Consider the following 17,431-nt stretch of genomic DNA (forward strand, 5'->3'; position numbering starts at 1 on the left):
TATGTCCCTGTTGTAATTCCATGGAGTCGTCATTCTCTTTGAGCAGCAGAGAGGGGAGCCTGGGAAGCCATCCAGCTGGGCAAGTGACCAGGGCAAACCAGAAGAGAGGAGCTCGGGTGGCCCCAGCACGTTTTGGAGGACTTCAGCCAGGGGTGCAGATGATAATCAGAGCCTCTAAAGGAAATGAGGTAATTAGCAGGTGGTAGAAACGACGTGTCATGGAGGAAAGGAGACACCAGCAGCTGATGGCCAGGATGTATGATCAGTGGGCCCTGGTTGTCTGAAATGATGATCTGATCCAGGAATGCCCTTCCCACTGGCCCTGCTTGCTGAAACCTTTGCGAGGCTCAGCTCCCAGGATGCCTTCTGAGACAAAATCCTCAGCTCCCCCTGCTTCCGTGTACCCCAGGATGACATGTCAGCTTCCTCTGTGACCCTGAGTAGGTTGGACCCTCCTGAGGGGAGGGACTGAGTCTGTGCCCGCTCCACAGCACCCTTCTTACTCCCCAGGAAAGGCCTGGCCTGATAATCAAAAAATTTAACAACCAGTATGTCAGTGCACCAGGCCAATCCAGGTAGACATACTAGTGGCTGAGCTGGTCCTGGAGGCACTGTCATGCCAGGTGTCAACTCTTTGTTTGCTGGAGCAGAGTGGAGGAACGGGCAGGAGAAGAGCTGGGGCAGGCAGCGGGGGCACTAGCAGAGCTCTGGAAGCCTATTTACCAATTGTTCCGGAAGTATTTTCATATTCAGCAATGGGTATCCTGGTGTGAAGGGGCTGACATCAGCTGTTCGCCTGGCATGGGGTCAATTCCCCACAAACATTCGTGGAGCTGAGCTGAGTGCCAGCATGCACAGGTGTAGTTTCTGATCCATGACATAGCAGTGGACAGGGCATGTGGCTTTGCCAGCTGTTTCTCTGTGGGCAAACTCAGGATCTACCAAGATGTCCTGAGGTCAGAGGACATCTATCTAGAGGTTCTCCACTGGCAGCAGTGAGAGACTATGAGCCACTTCCATCACTTCAAAGACATCAAAGGAAATGTCCTATGTATTTTAAAGATCAGAAAATAATTGATGGCTATGAATGGACTTCAAAGCAAGGAAAGTTATTAGGGATAAAGAAGGGTAGTACCCTGAGAAAACCATAATTCAAAAAGAGTCATGTACCAAAATGTTCACTGCAGCTCTATTTACAATAGCCTGGAGATGGAAACAACCTAAGTGTCCATCATCGGATGAATGGATAAAGAAGATGTGGCACATATATACAATGGAATATTACTCAGCCATAAAAAGAAATGAAATTGAGCTATTTGTAATGAGGTGGATAGACCTAGAGTCTGTCATACAGAGTGAAGTAAGTCAGAAAGAGAAAGACAAATACCATATGCTAACACATATATATGGAATTTAAGGAAAAAAATGTCATGCAGAACCTAGGGGTATGACAGGAATAAAGACACAGACCTACTAGAGAATGGACTTGAGGATATGGGGAGGGGGAAGGGTAAGCTGTGACAAAGCGAGAAAGAGGCATGGACATATATACACTACCAAACGTAAGGTAGATAGCTAGTGGGAAGCAGCCGCATAGCACAGGGAGATCAGCTCTGTGCTTTGTGACCGCCTGGAGGGGTGGGATAGGGACGGTGGGAGGGAGGGAGATGCAAGAGGGAAGAGATATGGGAACATATGTATATGTATAACTGATTCACTTTGTTATAAAGCAGAAACTAACACACCATTGTAAAGCAATTATACTCCAATAAAGATGTAAAAAAAAAAGAAGGGTAGAGTATAACGATAAAGGGGTCAATTATCCAAGAAGACATAACAACCTTAATGAGTGCCTGCCTTATGACAGAGCATCAAACTATATGAGGTAAAAACTAATAGAATTGCAAAGAGAGATAGATGAATCCACTATCATAGTAGGAGACTTCAATACCCCTCTATGGATATGGACAGATCCAGCAGGCCAAAGATCAGGAAAGACATAACTGAACTCAACGACACTGTCAATCGACTAGATATAATTGATATTTATAGACTACCATCCAACAAGAGCAGAAAACACATTCTTCTTGTGTGCACATGGAACATTCACCAAGGCAGACCACATTCTGGGCCGTAAAACACATCCTAACAAATTTAAAAGAATAGAAATCATACAATGTCTGCTCTCAGACCACAATGGAATCAAACTAGAAGTGAATAACGGAAAGGTAACTAGAAAATTCCCAAATACATGGAGATGAAACAACACACTTCTAAACAACACATGGGTCAAAGAAGAAATCTCAAGATAAATTCAAAAGTATGTTGAACTATGACCAAGTGGGATTTATCCCAGGTATACAAGGCTGGTTCAACACTGGAAAATCAATTCATATAATTCATCACATCAACAAGCTAAAAAAGTAAAATAGTCATTTCGATAGATGATAAAAAAAGCATTTGACAACATCCAACATCCATGCATGATAAAAACTCTCAGTAAACTAGGAATAGAGGGCAATTTCCGTAAGTTGATAAAGAATATCTACAAAAAAAATCTACAGTTAGGGACTTCCCTGGTGGCACCGTGGTTAAGAATCCACCTGCCACTGCAGGGGACATGGGTTCGAGCCCTGGTCTTGGAAGATCCCACATGCCATGGAGCAACTAAGCCCATGCACCACAACTACCTAGCCTGCGCTCTAGAGCCCGTGAGCCACAGCTACTGAGCCCATGTGCCACAGCTACTGAAGCCCGTGCGCCTAGAGCCCGTGCTCGGCAACAAGAGAAGCCACCGCAATGAGAAGCCCATGCACCATAATGAAGAGCAGCCCCCGCCCACTGCAACTAGAGAAAGCCCTCACGCAGCAACGAAGACCCAATGCAGCCAACCATAAATAATAATAAAAAAAAAAAACATAATACCATTTATATTAGCACCCCAAACAGTGAAATACTTAGGTATAAAGCTAACAAAATATGTACAAGATCTATATGAGCACAACTAAAAAACTCTGATGTATGAAATTTAAAAAGAACTAAATAAATGGAGGTATATTCCATGTTCATGTACAAGAAAACTCAGTATTGTCAAGATATCAGTTCTTCCCATTTTGATATAGATTCAATGCAATCTCAATCAAAATCCCAGCAAGTTATTTGGTGGATATCAACAAAGTGATTGCTACTAAATGGTTAATTACCATGCCTGGTAAGCTAATCCCTGTACCTTTTTACCTGCTATTAGTATTGTAGTAGTCACGCTGTACTGTTATCCTTTAGCTGTCTGCATGGCTGGATGGGCCATTATATTCATGAAAGTGGGAGCTATGACTGTCTTGGTCACAGTTGTATTCTCAGAGCCTAATTCACTGCTGGGCACAGACAGACTCCATAAATATGTGTTGAATGTTTTTCTTTTTTCTAAAAACGAATTGATGGCTACTTTATAATAAGTACAATTTAATCTAATCAGCAATATCTTTAAGACATAGGTAAAAAACAAATAAAATTGGTCATTGGGAACCATTGATGAAGACAATAATTTTTAGATATGGAGAAACTGAGGACCAGGGAGGGGTGGACCCTTGTCTACTCATGACATGCTGAGTGGTGAGAGAGTTGGCTTTAGGGAACATTTGACTCGTTTTTAAATCTCAGCTCCACCTCTCACTTGCTGTGCAACTTTGGACAAAGCAAGTTGCCTGAGCTCCCTTTACCTCAGGTTCTTCGTCTGTAAAGTGGGGAGCCCTGCACCTCTGGGATCAGGGGTGGTTATGGAGATTAAGCACCATGGAGGATAATGTACAGATGGTGCCCGGGTAATGGCTGTTCTGTCCATGTCCTCTCCTGGCTCCTAGCCCAGTGCCTTTCACCACATCACACCACACCACACCACACCACACAGGGTTCTTCATCAGTGGCACATGGCCAGTCCTGAGGCTACAAACGTCAACCTTCCTGTTTCTATGCCTCCCACTCTCAATGCAGCAGATCAGAAAGGTACATACAAATGCCACGGGGTCATTGCTCCGTGTCCCCACGATGCTGAACTTCTTCACATACGAGTTCTCTTTCAGGGCTTCTGCATACGCCTTGAGAGTGGGTATGGGGATATTCTGCAGAGAGAAAGGCAAGCAGTGACCAGCAGCCCCTGTCAGGGGCGGGTAGGGCAGAGAGATGGGGGCAGCAGTTCTCTCACACGTGCAACCTGATTCCCTGCAAGTCTCTGACCAAAAAGCTGAATGGGCAAAGGGTTCCTGCTTTGCCCCAAATGGCTGAGATTGGAGGAGAACTTTTGGGTGAACAGATTGAGAAAATCCTCCCTGAAAATTTCAAATAGGACCTGTAATTGTCTCTTTGTACACGTGGAGACCGGAGGAGGAGGAATACATCAAGCAAAGGATGCAGAAGAGTGCTGTGGTGAGAGCTCAGGTCTGGGGGTGTGGGAGAGGCCTCCGCCCCAGCACTGGCAATGTTTCTGACTCACTGTGTGACGCTGGGGAAGTCTCTGCTCCTCTCTGGGTTTGTTTCTGGAAAACTAAGGTGTGGCATGGCCCTAGATGATCTTTAAGAGACATCTGTCCCAGGGGATCTCAGCCCTGCCACACATCAGAGGTGCCTGGGGAACCTTCACAAAGTGCTGATGCACAGGCCTGCCCCGGACCAATAAGATCAGACTCTGCGGGGAGAGGGACCGGGCATTGGCATGTATTTATTTTTTAATCTCCTCAAGTGAAAACCACTGACCTAGTCCAACTGCCTCACGTGCAGAGGGGAAACTGAGGCCTGCAGAGGGCCGAGCCCTTGCCTGAGGCCTCACGGTGAAGACACAGGGCCGTGGCCAGGTTCCACACCCCCATGCCTCCTGGTACACACTGCCAGGGTGCACGGCTCTGAATTGTGCCAGCGTCTCCCACTGTGCACACGGCAGACAGCGGAGGCGCCCGAGAGAGAGAGCCTGGCTGTGTTTGAACGGATCTCTTATTTCAGAGTGTCACTTTAGCCCCCGTGGGAGCAGAGCAGGGGAAGGCCAGGTGCAGGAGAACACTGCGGGCGCAGGTTTCCGATCTGATCGTGCCATGGGGCTGGCAGCCACTTAAAAGAAAGTGGAGAAGAAAGGAAAGGGGAGCCGGGGAGTGAGGGGCCCACTTCTTATTTTACATCCACACCCCCCGAGAACTAATCCCTCTGGTCCCTGGGCTGAGCAGGTGGGCAGGCAGCTGGGCCTGCTTCTGAATTCCTCCTGCAGCCTGTCCAGGGTAGGACTGCCTGTCCATCCGTCCCCGCTCTGCCCTTAGTGGTCACACAGGAAAGGTCTGGAGAGGTGTGGGCCGACGGCTTGGAATATGTCTTTGGACATTTGGGCTGACAGCTCCCTTCTAAGGTTGCAGAATGAGGCTGAATGTGTGCAGCTACACTGGTTCAGGGCTAGGTCCCTCCCCGGGCTTGGTTACCCCATGAACCTGGTGGGCCCTGGGCTTTTCCAGCCTCGGGATCCCGTGCGGCCGTATGTGTCTGACTCACGATTTTATCTCAGAGAAGCTCTCAGTGTTTTGAATAGGGTGGCGGGTTTCCAGAGCCGAAGCTGGGTTGGCCTGTGGTGAACATCTGGGTCTGATGTCAGTCCCCAGAAGAAACCAGGACCATGGGCTGTGCTAGTTTACACTATCCTCCCTCCGAAAGCTTCTGTCTCTATTCCTGATCCAGAAGCGCCCAGAGTCCAAGCAGGACCCTGCTGTCTCCGCCCAGCCAGGCCCGGGCCATCTGGGTCTGGGTGGCACTAGACATGGCTTCCCTGCCTCCCCACAGCAGGGCAAGTGGAGTGAAAGGGGTTAACCTCACCCGGATGTTGTTGAGGTTGACCTCTTCAAGTTTGGGGTCGTTGCTCTTTATCCGCTCCAGCGTTTCATCCAAGTCTGTTGCGTTTGGTTCTTCATCAGGCACAGGCTTGTATTGTGTAGGTTTGATCACACCTAGAGTGACCGACAACAGGCGGGTGGCTCACAGAGACGGGGCGTCACTCTCCCTCGACATAAGGACACCGGAAGGAAGCGGCAGCAGAGCTCAGGGACACGGAAGGCTGGGCATCTCAGGGGCTATGGGGGATGGGGGCGGGCAATGGGCGGGGCCAGGAGTCTGGGCCCTACTTGGACTCTGCCTCTGCCGTCCTGCAACAACTGGGTGAATTCGCTAAACCGTCTGAACCTCGGTGTCCTCATCTGTAGAATGTGAACGAGCCGTTCTACCCAGTGGGCTCTTGTGAGGGTAAAATGAAGCCTGGATGGGAAGGAAATGTGTAGGCCTTCCAGAGGGAGGGGTAATTGCGCGTTGGGTGCCCTCGTTTCTCTTTGGGGCCAAAATGCCAGCTTGGAACAATGCAGCGGAGCAATTCAGACAATGCAATATTGGCACAGGAAAGGACAAGGAGACTCGTGGGGCAGGAGAGGCATCCGGAGACAGACCCAAGTGGACACATGGACATTTATGATCAAGGTGGAGTTCCAAACCAGAGGTGAAAGGATGAACTTTACACAGAGTGGTGTTGGGACAGCAGGGTATTGATTTAAAAAAATGAAAGTTCAATCTCATCTCACACCACACACAAACAGGAACTCTAGGAGGATTAAGAAGTTGAATATAAGAAGTAAACCTCTAAGACTTACAGAAGAAAATACAGGAGGACGTTTTGTTAATACTGGGATGGGGAGGGTCTTCGTAAATACGTCACAAAATCCCAGGAGAGTAAAAGGAAAAAGTGGATAGATTTGGCTTTATAGAATTCGAAATCTTCTGCAGTGAGCCAGAGAGCGGGCAGAGGCAGCAAGACGTGGGAGGACCCCTCACTTCCAAGGTGCCCTCGCTGGGGGCAGGGAGGGGTGCCCGTACTCACTGTTGAGTCCCTCCTTGTTCACGATGGAGCTGCTGCCCAAGGCCTGGTAGTACTGCTGGTTGCTCATGAGCGTGTGCATGCCCAGGATAGCTGCGGGGACACGAAGGGCCCATGACGCGCCTCTCAGACAGAGAGGCTTCTGGGCACGGACATTCCATGCCCCAGGAAGTTTTGCTCACAGAAATGGCAAGAAACACTTGCACGTAAATTTTTAAATTTTATTTGGTTTTTACTCTTGCCTCTATTGACATGACTCTCGAATCTCCATCCCCAGCCTAGGTTTCTCTGTCCCTGGCCTCAGATTCCTAGATGCCCCTCTGATGTCCCACTGGCACGTCCAACCCAACTCGGCCAAAACGGAACTCCTCTTTCCCGACAACAGCCTCTTCCTTTGGCTCACGTTCCATCTGGTCATCCTGCCTGTCCCTCGGGGTAGACCCTCAGTCACATGGCAGCCCTTCCCCTAAATCCTCACCCTCCTATACAGAGCCTCTCATCTGTCCCACCTCGCACTCCATCACCTCTGTCCGTGTTAAGGCCCTATCAGTTCTCGCCTGTATTATCACAGCTGTGGAATCACTGGTACTCTGGCCTCAGTCTCCTCCTATCTTCCCCCATCAGCATTCAGCACAGAGCAGCCAGAAAGATCTCTCTGGAAAGGCAAACCTAACCACATCCCCCCGTGATCAGTCATTCTTTGATCCATTCATTTGTTCGACATTTACCGAGTGCCAGCATCATGTGTCCAGCTCCAGGGGGGTGGGGACGGTGAGGAACAAGAAAGACAGGGGCTCTGCCACGTAGGTTACAGTCTGCTGGGAATGAGAAACTACGCAGGTACGCACACAATTAAAAACGTAAGTGCAGAGTATGCTAAGTGTTGTAAAGAAAAAGTTCAGTGTGTTCTGGGAGAAGAGAACAGAGAAACTTGGGATGAGAGAGATGAATATAGATGTTGGCCAAGTTAAGAGAAAGGAGGTAGAACATTCTGGGCAGAGGGATGGTGGGTGGGAAGCCCTAGGCTTGGGGAGTGGAAGGCCAGGGAGGGAGGGGGAAGCTGAAGATGGATAGAGATGAAGTTGGACATGTGGCAGAGGGCAACACGTCCTCACCAAATGCTTATGTCGGGCTAGAGAGTACACTGTACATCAGTGACACTCAGTCGGGTTGTGCATCAGAATCACTGGGACTCTTTTGAAACTCCTGATGCCCAGGACTCCCCCAGACCAATTAAACCACAATCCCTGGGCTGGGGCCAGGCATCTGCCTTTTTTAAAGCTCCCCAGGTGGTTTCACCGGGCAGCCGAGGTTGAGAACACTGCCTAATGCCATCCCCCTTAATCTTCACAACAACCCTTTGGAGTAGATTTTATTCAAATAGGCAAGGCCACATCCTACAGGGTCTTCTAGGTCCAGGTAAGGAGCTCAGATGTCTTTTTCTAGGCGTGGCCTGAGCAGGGAGTGAGATGGTCTGACTCAAGTTCTGTGACTGTTATCAGGCTGAATGTGGAGCACTGACTAGAAGGGAAGGATGGGTGTGCAGGACCATGAGGACGGTGCCTTGTGACTCCAGAGTCTGGCTTCACTGGCCCTCCCCGGGGCTGGCCCTGCTTCAATAGCCTTGGCCTTTGCCCACGCCCTTTCTGCTCCGGCGACACAAACGGTCACTGCTCAGTAGATGCTCCTGCTTCTGCCAATGCTGCCTGTCTGCTGGCAATCCTCTCTCCATCTGCACTGCCCACTGCTGAAATGCCCCCCAGGAGAGTTTTGAGATTTAGCAAATAAAAATACAGGATACCCAGTTAAACTGTAATTTCAGATAAACAATGAAAAATGTTCTAGTGTAAGTACATCCCATTCAGTATTTGAGACCTTCTTATATTAGAAACTTATTCATCATTTATCTGAAATTCAGATCCAACTGAGCATACTATATTTGATCTAACAACTCTACCTCCCCATCCTTTAAGTTTGGAATAATGCTTCCTCCCCCAGGGAGACCTCCTGGATTCCACCTTCTCTCTCTGTAGCTCTCTCACAGCACCGGGTGTCCTTATCACAGTACTTAGTCAACACAGTGTTAGAGCTCTCTGGGTACATGCATGCTTCCCCTACTGGACTGTGGGCTTCCGGAGGTCAGGGAAGAATATTGTCTCTCTTCTACCTCTTCCAGAAGATGGTATTTGGTAAACATTTTCTCATTAAAAAAAATTCCCCTGGCCATTTCATTAGACACGATTTCTAGTTAGAGAGACAACAGCGAGCCTTTAGTGAAGACTCAAGAGAACCAAGTTCCAGCCCTGACTCTGCCCCTGATGCTGTGTGACCTTGGGTAAGTCCCCTCCCTTCTCTGGGCTTCAGCCTCCTCTGTACAATGAGGGGTGAGACCAGACCATTGGTTCTCAGTCATGGCTGCATATACAAATTACCCGCGAGCTTTACGACAATACCAGTGCTCCTCCTGAACAAACTGATTCGAATCTCTGGAGATGTATTTTTAATCTCCTTGGATGATTTTTGATGCTTAGTGGGAGCTACAAACCACAAGACAAGATGATCTCAAAGTACCTTCTGTTTCTCACATTCTAAGAGTCTTCTCTGCTAAAATTAGACTTGCCTGCTCATTGCTAAAGAGAACTGGTAAGGAGAGAGGCATCTGCACTGTTTTGAGCTCTCTGGGCTTTAATTTAGGCTGCGTTTCTGTGGGCGGAGGGAGCTGAAGCCTGCGTCAGCAGCAGGTGAATCACATCACCTGGAGTCACCTTCTCTTCCAGCTCCCATACAGAGAGCGGCTTTGGTGGTGGTTCTGGGATGCTGCTGGGATTCGAGGTTTGGAAAGGTTGCTGGAATCGTAGGAAAGATGTAACCTCATATGGCTGGCTGGTCTTGCTTAGAGTGTATAGAGAGGTGGAAAATGGAAAATGCATTTTGTGCTTGGACAATAGCTTCTTGTAATGGTCCAGAAAGAGAGGGCAGAGGCAGGAAGGTTACAAGGAAGTGCTGGGGGACAGAGGAAGGAGACCTGGGCTCCAGTCTGGGCCTTGGTACTAATTTGCTGGGTAACCCTGTCCAGGTCACTCCTACTTTGGGTCCTCGGTGTTCTCACCTGTAAAATGGACTATATTTGAAGGATGATCTCTTACCTTCACATGGGACTTAATAGCCACATGGCAATTTCTCATCTTCTTACGCTGTTTGATTTTTACAGCAAGCATCCAGGGTAGTTACTGTCGGTCCCCACTTTTCCAGCAGGCTCAGGAGGGAAATGGTTGGTCAAAGACCGTTCGGTGAGGACCCTCCTGGCTTCTAAGTTAGTGTCCCCACCCACACCTCTACACACTAGGTCACCAACAGGTCTAAAGTTCTAAAACTTGTCCTCAACTTCAGAATTCTAAGGACAGATAACAGTATATTCTAGAAGGTAATGTATATCAATAGGGGCCCTAAGAAGAAATAAGACGACTTTGCAGTTCAGAGATTAGAGTTCTAAGAAGGAAGGAGGGAAGGAGGGAGGGAAAAAGGGAGGGAAGGAGGAAGGGGAGAGGCCACGCTAAATCTCCACTGCTGAGCAGAATGCTTGGTGGCTCTGAAGCCAGTATTTCCTCTCCCGCCCTAAGCACCAAATCATGACTTTATCCTTGCTTGGTTCTGCACACTCCATGTCACCAGGAGTGAGTGATAGAGAAAAAGAGCACATCAACATTGCTTGCTGCTTCATTCTTTTTTAAAAAAATAAATTTATTTATTTTTATTTATTTATTTTTGGCTGCATTGGGTCTTCGTTGCTGTGTGTGGGCTTTCTCTAGTTGTGGCGAGCGGGGGCTACTCTTCGTTGTGGTGCGTGGGTTTCTCATTGCAGTGGCTTCTCTTGTGGAGCACAGGCTCTAGGCACGCGGGCTTCAGTAGTTGTGGCACATGGGCTCAGTAGTTGTGGCGCACGGGCTTAGTTGCTCCACGGCACGTGGGATCTTCCCGGACCAGGGCTTGAACCCTCTTCCACTGGGACGCGTCTCCCCGCCTAGTTCACCTCTACTCTTCCTCCTTTCGTCTCAGCTTCAGTCCCCACTCTCATCTTGCAGCCCCACCACCTCACTCGGCCCTTTCTCCCTCTGACACTCACTCCCACTTGTCCTTCCACGTTGGCCTCAGTGTTTGTTTAACCTCAGCTCCTCCAGGGCAGGAACCGGGCCGCTTTCTTACGATTGGTCCAGAGCAATCGGAGGCTTAGTTAATGGAAATGCTCTGCCTGGGAGTTGAGTTGTGGGGAGCAGAGATGACCTGAAGACCCTGTGCCCAGCGCACCCTCCTCTTCTTTCCCTAATGAGTCATCCACTCGGGGCTCCAGCTACTCCCCCTAACACACCCAGCACTCTGACAAGATGTCCTGCCTCCAGCGCCTCCGTCTCTCAAACTGACTGATTCCTTGCATCCTTGCAGGCACCCAGCTCTGTTTTCTGATGCCTCAGGCCAGAAAGCCTGCCGTCGTCTAGTCATCTCAGCCTCTTGGCCTCTGACCCAGCTCTAGGAACAGCTGGTCTCTCGGAGCCACGTTCCAGACGCAGTCCACCTCAGCCCTTGGCCTTACCTGGGGCCTGCCTCCTACATCCCCTCGTCCTCCGAACACCGCCGCCTCTCTGCCCAAGCCCCTGCTTTCATCCGGCCTCTTCCAACACTCCCCCAGGCACGGGTGTCAATGTTTTTGCACGACATCCAGAGACTTTCCTAATTCGGCCCCATCCTCCCCAGGCCGACTCTGTGAGACTCTGCCATGCACCCCCTCTCACCACTCTGTTTCCATTCCCCTACCCTGCAGGGCTTTATCCAGGTTGTGCTGGGTGCTGATGCTGTGAGTGGGACCAAGCTGCCTGGGTTCAAACCCCGTGGGCAAGGATAACCTCACTGTGCCGACTTCCCCTCTCTATAAAATGGGGACATCAATAAAACTCACTTCATAGGATTGCTGTGGTCAAGAAATGCAGCAAGGTATGGAAAACAGCTCCCACAGCAGCTGGGACATAGGTGGCCAACAAATGTTCCGCGCCTCCTTCCACTGCCACCTTGCAAACGGCTGACATACAGTGACACGTGTCCAAGGTTAGCCAGTGAACACTGGTGTCGCCTCGCAGCACCCCTCCCCTTTCCGGACAGCGGAAGCGTATGGTATCATGCACAGATACTAATAATTAGTCACGCCAACACAAATAAAGAGGAATAGCTTCAAGATATCAACCCAGAAATTTAGCACAACATTGCAGCCCTGTTTTGGCACTGACAGCAGAGTCATTTGATAATCCCTCTGGGCTGCCTAACAAGGGGAGTGACGTCATGGAGGGTGATCGAGAAGGACCAGGATAAAAACAGCCCTTGGGGTGAGTCAGTGTGGAGATGCTGGACAACCATGTCACTCACCCACCGCCCAGCTGCACAGATTAACCGGAACTCAAGGGGACCCCGCATCAGGGAGACAGTTCCGTCAAAACACCCGAGCCTAATGTGGACCTAATGCACGTTGTGTGGTTTCTGACGAGCAAACCAGCTGAGTATCCTGAGCTAAGTGCTCCATGTCCACCCAGGTGACCTCCTCACTGCTGTGTACTTCATAGTGAAAATGAACGCCTTTCTCTCTCAGCCCTGACACCCTTTAAGCCACTGCCCTTTGTCCTTTCCCAAATGTTCTGCCTCCTTAGGAAAGGGTTGTCTGGACCGAGGGTCTGCACATTGGCTCTCCTTTTTCACTCCTTAGGCCCCGCAACCTGGCTTTGGTGCCCCTTCTTCCTCTTTCCTAAGCATGTCATCAGGACTGGTGCACAACACCCACGAGAAGCAGGAGGACGTGAGAAGCAGAAGACACTGCGGCCGGCTGAGTTTCCTGGCACTGGCGGGCTCACCTGGCCTCTGGCTTCACCCGAGTCTCCCGGCCAGCCCTGAACCCTCATTCTGTCTCCCTAGCTCTTGCGTTAGGCTCTGCCCATCTTGATTTGGCCGTTGGTTCCCAGCCCATGTGTGGCTACCTGGCCTCCACTGTGGCTATGTTCACCCCATTTCCACTCCTCTCCCAAAGGCTTCTACCTCGGCCAGGGCCCTTGCCTCCAGAGCCCCGGATCCCCACTACTGCCAGGCCAGGACCTCTGCCTGGAACTTGATGATGCTAATGACACCCACCTCTCTATCTCCAGCGTGGACCCCTTGCAGAACTCAAGACTTTCATGTAGGGACTTCCCTGGTGGCGCAGTGGTTAAGAATCCACCTGCCAATGCAGGGGACATGGGTTCAATCCCTGGTTCGGGAAGATCCCACATGCTGTGGAGTAACTAAGCCCGTGCGCCACAGCTACTGAGCCTGCACTCTAGAGCCCGCGAGCCACAACTACTGAAGCCCACGTGCCTAGAGCCTGTGCTCTGCAACAAGTGAAGCCACCGCAGTGAGAAGCCCACGCACTGCAACGAAGAGTAGCCCCCGCTTGCTGCAACTAGAGAAAGCCCGCGCACAGCAACGAAGACTCAACGCAGCGAAAAATAAATAAATAAATGAATAATTTTAAAAATAAAGCCTTTCATGTACAACTGCCCTTGATTGGGTGGCCCACAGGCACCCTGAACTCTAAAGGTCCCAAACTGAACTCCGTATTTCCCCTACACCTTCTCCTCCCCACTGTTATGGTTGAACTGTGTCCCTCCAAAATTGTTGATTTTGTCCTGATTTGTCCCTCCAATATGTTGAATAAAGTAATTTCTAGTACCTTAGAATCTGTAACTATATTTGGAGATAAGGTCTTTAAAGAAGTGATTAAGTGTCAGTGAGCCTGTTAGGGTGGGTCCTAATCCAATCTGTCTGGTGTACTTACAAGAAGGAGATTAGGACACACAAAGGGACACAAGGGGACACATGCACAGAGGGACACCATGAGATACGGTCATCTGGAATCAAGGAGAGAGGGCTCAGAGGAAACCAAGACTATGGACACCTTGATCTTGGACATCCAACCTCCAGAACTATTGAGAAAATACATTTCTGTTATTTAAGGCACCACCCTGTGGTATTTCGTTAGGGCAGCCTGAGCAGACTAACGCACCGTCATTAATGGCACCAACGTCCACTTAGTCTCTGGAGCCAGGTCTGGGCTCCTCCCTTGACCTCACAGTTGACCCTGTCTTTCCTCTCCCCTTCCCACTTGCCTTGAGTCTCTCCCTACCCCATCCACACTCCTGTCATCATCTGGGTGAGGGTTAGTAGCCCCCAAGGCTGCAAAAGAAAAAGACCAGCTACCTCACTGGGCCAGGGAGCACAGCATGGTGGTGGGCACACTGTGGCCAGAGCCTGACCCCCCGTGGGGAAGGGACATGGGCGAGTGGGACAGGGACCAGACAGTAAAAAGGGGGAAAGAGCAGGTGGCAAAAAGCTCTGGATATCAGGCCACCTTCTGGAGTTTTAGGGGCTGTTTGTGAAGATCACATGGAAACACACATGAAGATGGAGGGTGTCGTACAAATATGAGATATGGGGTGATCGCCTCCAAGCCCGGCTCTCCGAGCTGTGCAAAATGGGAAAATCAGATGACTTGCTCCAGCCCTCTGTGAGCCTCCTGGACCTGAGATGCCGGCAGCCCTCTGTCTTCCCCCCTCTATCCTCTCTTCCCAGGCGGCCTGAGCAGGATTTGATGCCGTGGCTGGTGAAGGGCCCCGGCTGCCTTGCACAACCCTCTGGGATGGGGTCTCATGGCAGCAACAGCTGGCTCCGTGGTGGGAAGGGTTTTGGTTTTATCTCCATTTTACTCATTTCGGTTTTTAATAATAGAGTTCTATCTGCTCTAGTCCTTGTTAGAAACAGAGAGGGTGTTTATGTTGAAATAAACCATCCAAGGCTCGCCTGCAGACGTGGGTCAAATGCTTTTGGAGGACGTGGGGAAGCATCGGAACGCCTCTTACCTGCGATGTCACAGAGTTCCGCATCCGAGGCATTTGCCAGGGCCTCCTCCAGCTCTGGCTCCAGTGTCACACTTTCCAGCACGGGGTCCATCGGCTTCTGCTTGGGAACCCAGACTTTTCCTGAAAACACACGGGGTGCCCATTACAGGGAGTGCAACTGCACTGGGGCCCTGGGTGGACCGTCCCAAAGCCCTGTGGATCCCTCGATGCCGAGATTCCATTAGAACTTCTCCCTCTGGGGACCCGGTGCCAAACTTGTCCAAAGAAAGGGAGTCAGAGATCTCCAACAAAGCACCCTGCATGTTTGAAAAGAAGAACTTTATAACTTGGTCAAGGGAGACTGCTCACTACTGAAAACAGTGGTTATTAATTTTAACAATCTGTAAGTAGGAAAAGATACAAAAGAAATATATAATAAAATGCCAGGGTCTGGAATACTCTAAACAAGCGTTCTGGTATGAGAGAAAAATTTAGAAACATTTCTAAACCAAATAAATAAAATATACTCAGATTATTAAAAGAGGCATAGGGAGAAAATATAATGTCTCTTGGGACACTATATTTTTACAGTGTCAGACTCATAATTGAACGAGAGAGCAAAGAGGTCGGTCGGTCGCTGCAGTGTGCACCAAGAGGGATTGTTAAAGAAATTATGGGGCATCCCCACGATGGTGTTCTAGCAGTTATTATGATAAAGGATGGTGGAGATCTCTACTTACTATGAAAGGAAAATGCCCAAGACAAAATCTTGTGTGAAAAAGCAAGTGTACAAAATAGCATGAATTATTTAATTCCATTTATGAAAATTGCACATATATCAATATATATTTATCCATGCAACACATATTTACTGAATACTTCCTATGTGCCCAGCACCTTTCTTGGCGCTAGGGGGACAGCAGTGAACAGTGTACAGTTTAGTGAAAGAAGACAGATAATAAACAAACGTAAAGATACCAGAGAGTACTAAGAATCACAAAGGAAAATAAAGCCAAGCAAAAGACTAGGAAGTTCCAGGGTCGGGTGTGGGTGAGGTGGGCTCTGCTATCTTGGGTAGCGTGGTCAGGGAAGATGACCTGTGAGCTGGGCCCTGACAGAGTGAGGAAATGAGCTCCTCAGACCAGCGACAAGACAAGGATGCCTGCTTTCATTGCTCCTACCCAATTGTGTATTGAAAGTTCTAGTCAGAGCAAATGGACAAGAAAAAGAAATACATGGCATCCAGACTAGAAAGGAAGAAGTAAAATGATCTCTGTTCGCAGATGACATGATGTTATATGCAGAAAAGGTTCCACACACACAAAAAAATACAGGGTACAAGGTTAACATATACAAATAAGTGGGGTACACCAGCAAATAACAATCTGAGAGGGAAATTAGGAAAATAATTTCATCTACAATACAATCCAAAAGAATAAAATATGTAGGAATAAATTTAACCAAGGAGGTGAAAGACTTGTGCATGGAACACTATAAAACATTGTTGAAAGAAATGAAAGAAGACCTAAATAAACAGAAAGATATCCCAAGTTCATGGATTGGAAGACAATATTAAAATGGCAATATTGCCCAAAGCAATCTACAGATTCAACGCCATCCTTATCAAAATTCCAGTGGTCCCCCTCCTTTTTTTTGGAAATGGAAAAGCCAGTCCTCAAATTCATATGGAATTGTAAGGGGCTCCAAATAACCAAAACAATCTTGATAAAGAACAAAGTTGGAGGACTCAGACTTCCTGATTTCAAAACTTACTACAAAGTTAAACAGTGTGACACTGACATAAGGATAGACATATAAAAAAGTGGAATAGAATTGAGAGTCCAGAAATAAACCTATACATCTATGGCAAATTGATTTTTGACAAGGGTGCCAAATCCATTGAATGGGGAAAGAACAGTTTCTTCAAGAAGTGGTGTGGGACAACTGGATATCCACATGCAGAAAGATAAAGCTGGACCCCTATCTCATACCATACACAAAAACCAACGGGAAATGGACCAATGATTTAAATATAATACCTAAAATTATAAAATTCTTAGAAGAAAACATAAGTGTAAATCTTTATGACCTTAGATTTGGCAAAGTACTCCTAGATATGACAACAAAAGAATAAGCAACTAAAGAAAAACAGATCAATTGAACTTAACCAAAATAAAACTTTTGTGTATCAAAGGACATTATCAAGAAAGTGGAAAGATAACATACAGAAGAGGAGAAAATATTTACAAATCATATACCTGATAGGGTCTAGTATTCAGAATATATAAAGAACTTTTACAACTCAACAACAAAAAGAAAAACAACCCAATTTAAAAATGGGCAAAGGACTTAAAGACATTTCTCCAAAGAGGATATACAATTGCCTCTAGGTATCTGAGGGGGATTGGATGCTCAAGTCCCTTATATAAAATGGTATAGTATTTGCATATAACCTACACACATCCTCCTGTATACTTTAGATCATCTCTCGGTTACGTATAATACCTAATATGATGTGAATTCTATGTAAATAGTTGCCAGTGCGCGGCAAATTCAAGTTTTGCCTTTTTAAACTGTGTGGAATTTTTCTGAATATTTTTGATCCCCAGTTGAGTGAATCCACGGATATGGAACC

General features: G+C 48.2%; 1 protein-coding gene across 5 annotated transcripts in view; it reads right to left on the reverse strand.

Annotated features, from left to right (window-relative positions):
- TMOD1 (tropomodulin 1) overlaps window positions 1-17,431 on the reverse strand; it is an 88,392-nt gene that overhangs the window by 25,649 nt on the left and 45,312 nt on the right. For 4 of the 5 annotated variants that reach the window (XM_060014462.1, XM_060014461.1, XM_060014463.1 and 1 more), the window contains exons 4-7: window positions 14,818-14,937; window positions 6,893-6,982; window positions 5,845-5,975; window positions 4,011-4,118 (exon numbers count right to left, since the gene is read on the reverse strand). In XM_060014462.1, coding sequence (XP_059870445.1) covers window positions 4,011-4,118; window positions 5,845-5,975; window positions 6,893-6,982; window positions 14,818-14,937 — 449 coding nt within the window. The remainder of the gene's footprint in view (window positions 1-4,010; window positions 4,119-5,844; window positions 5,976-6,892; window positions 6,983-14,817; window positions 14,938-17,431) is intronic. The other variant, XM_060014465.1, reaches the window with a different exon arrangement.

The sequence above is a fragment of the Delphinus delphis genome, chromosome 6 (genome assembly GCF_949987515.2).
Source record: "Delphinus delphis chromosome 6, mDelDel1.2, whole genome shotgun sequence".
Classification (NCBI taxonomy): domain Eukaryota; kingdom Metazoa; phylum Chordata; class Mammalia; order Artiodactyla; family Delphinidae; genus Delphinus; species Delphinus delphis.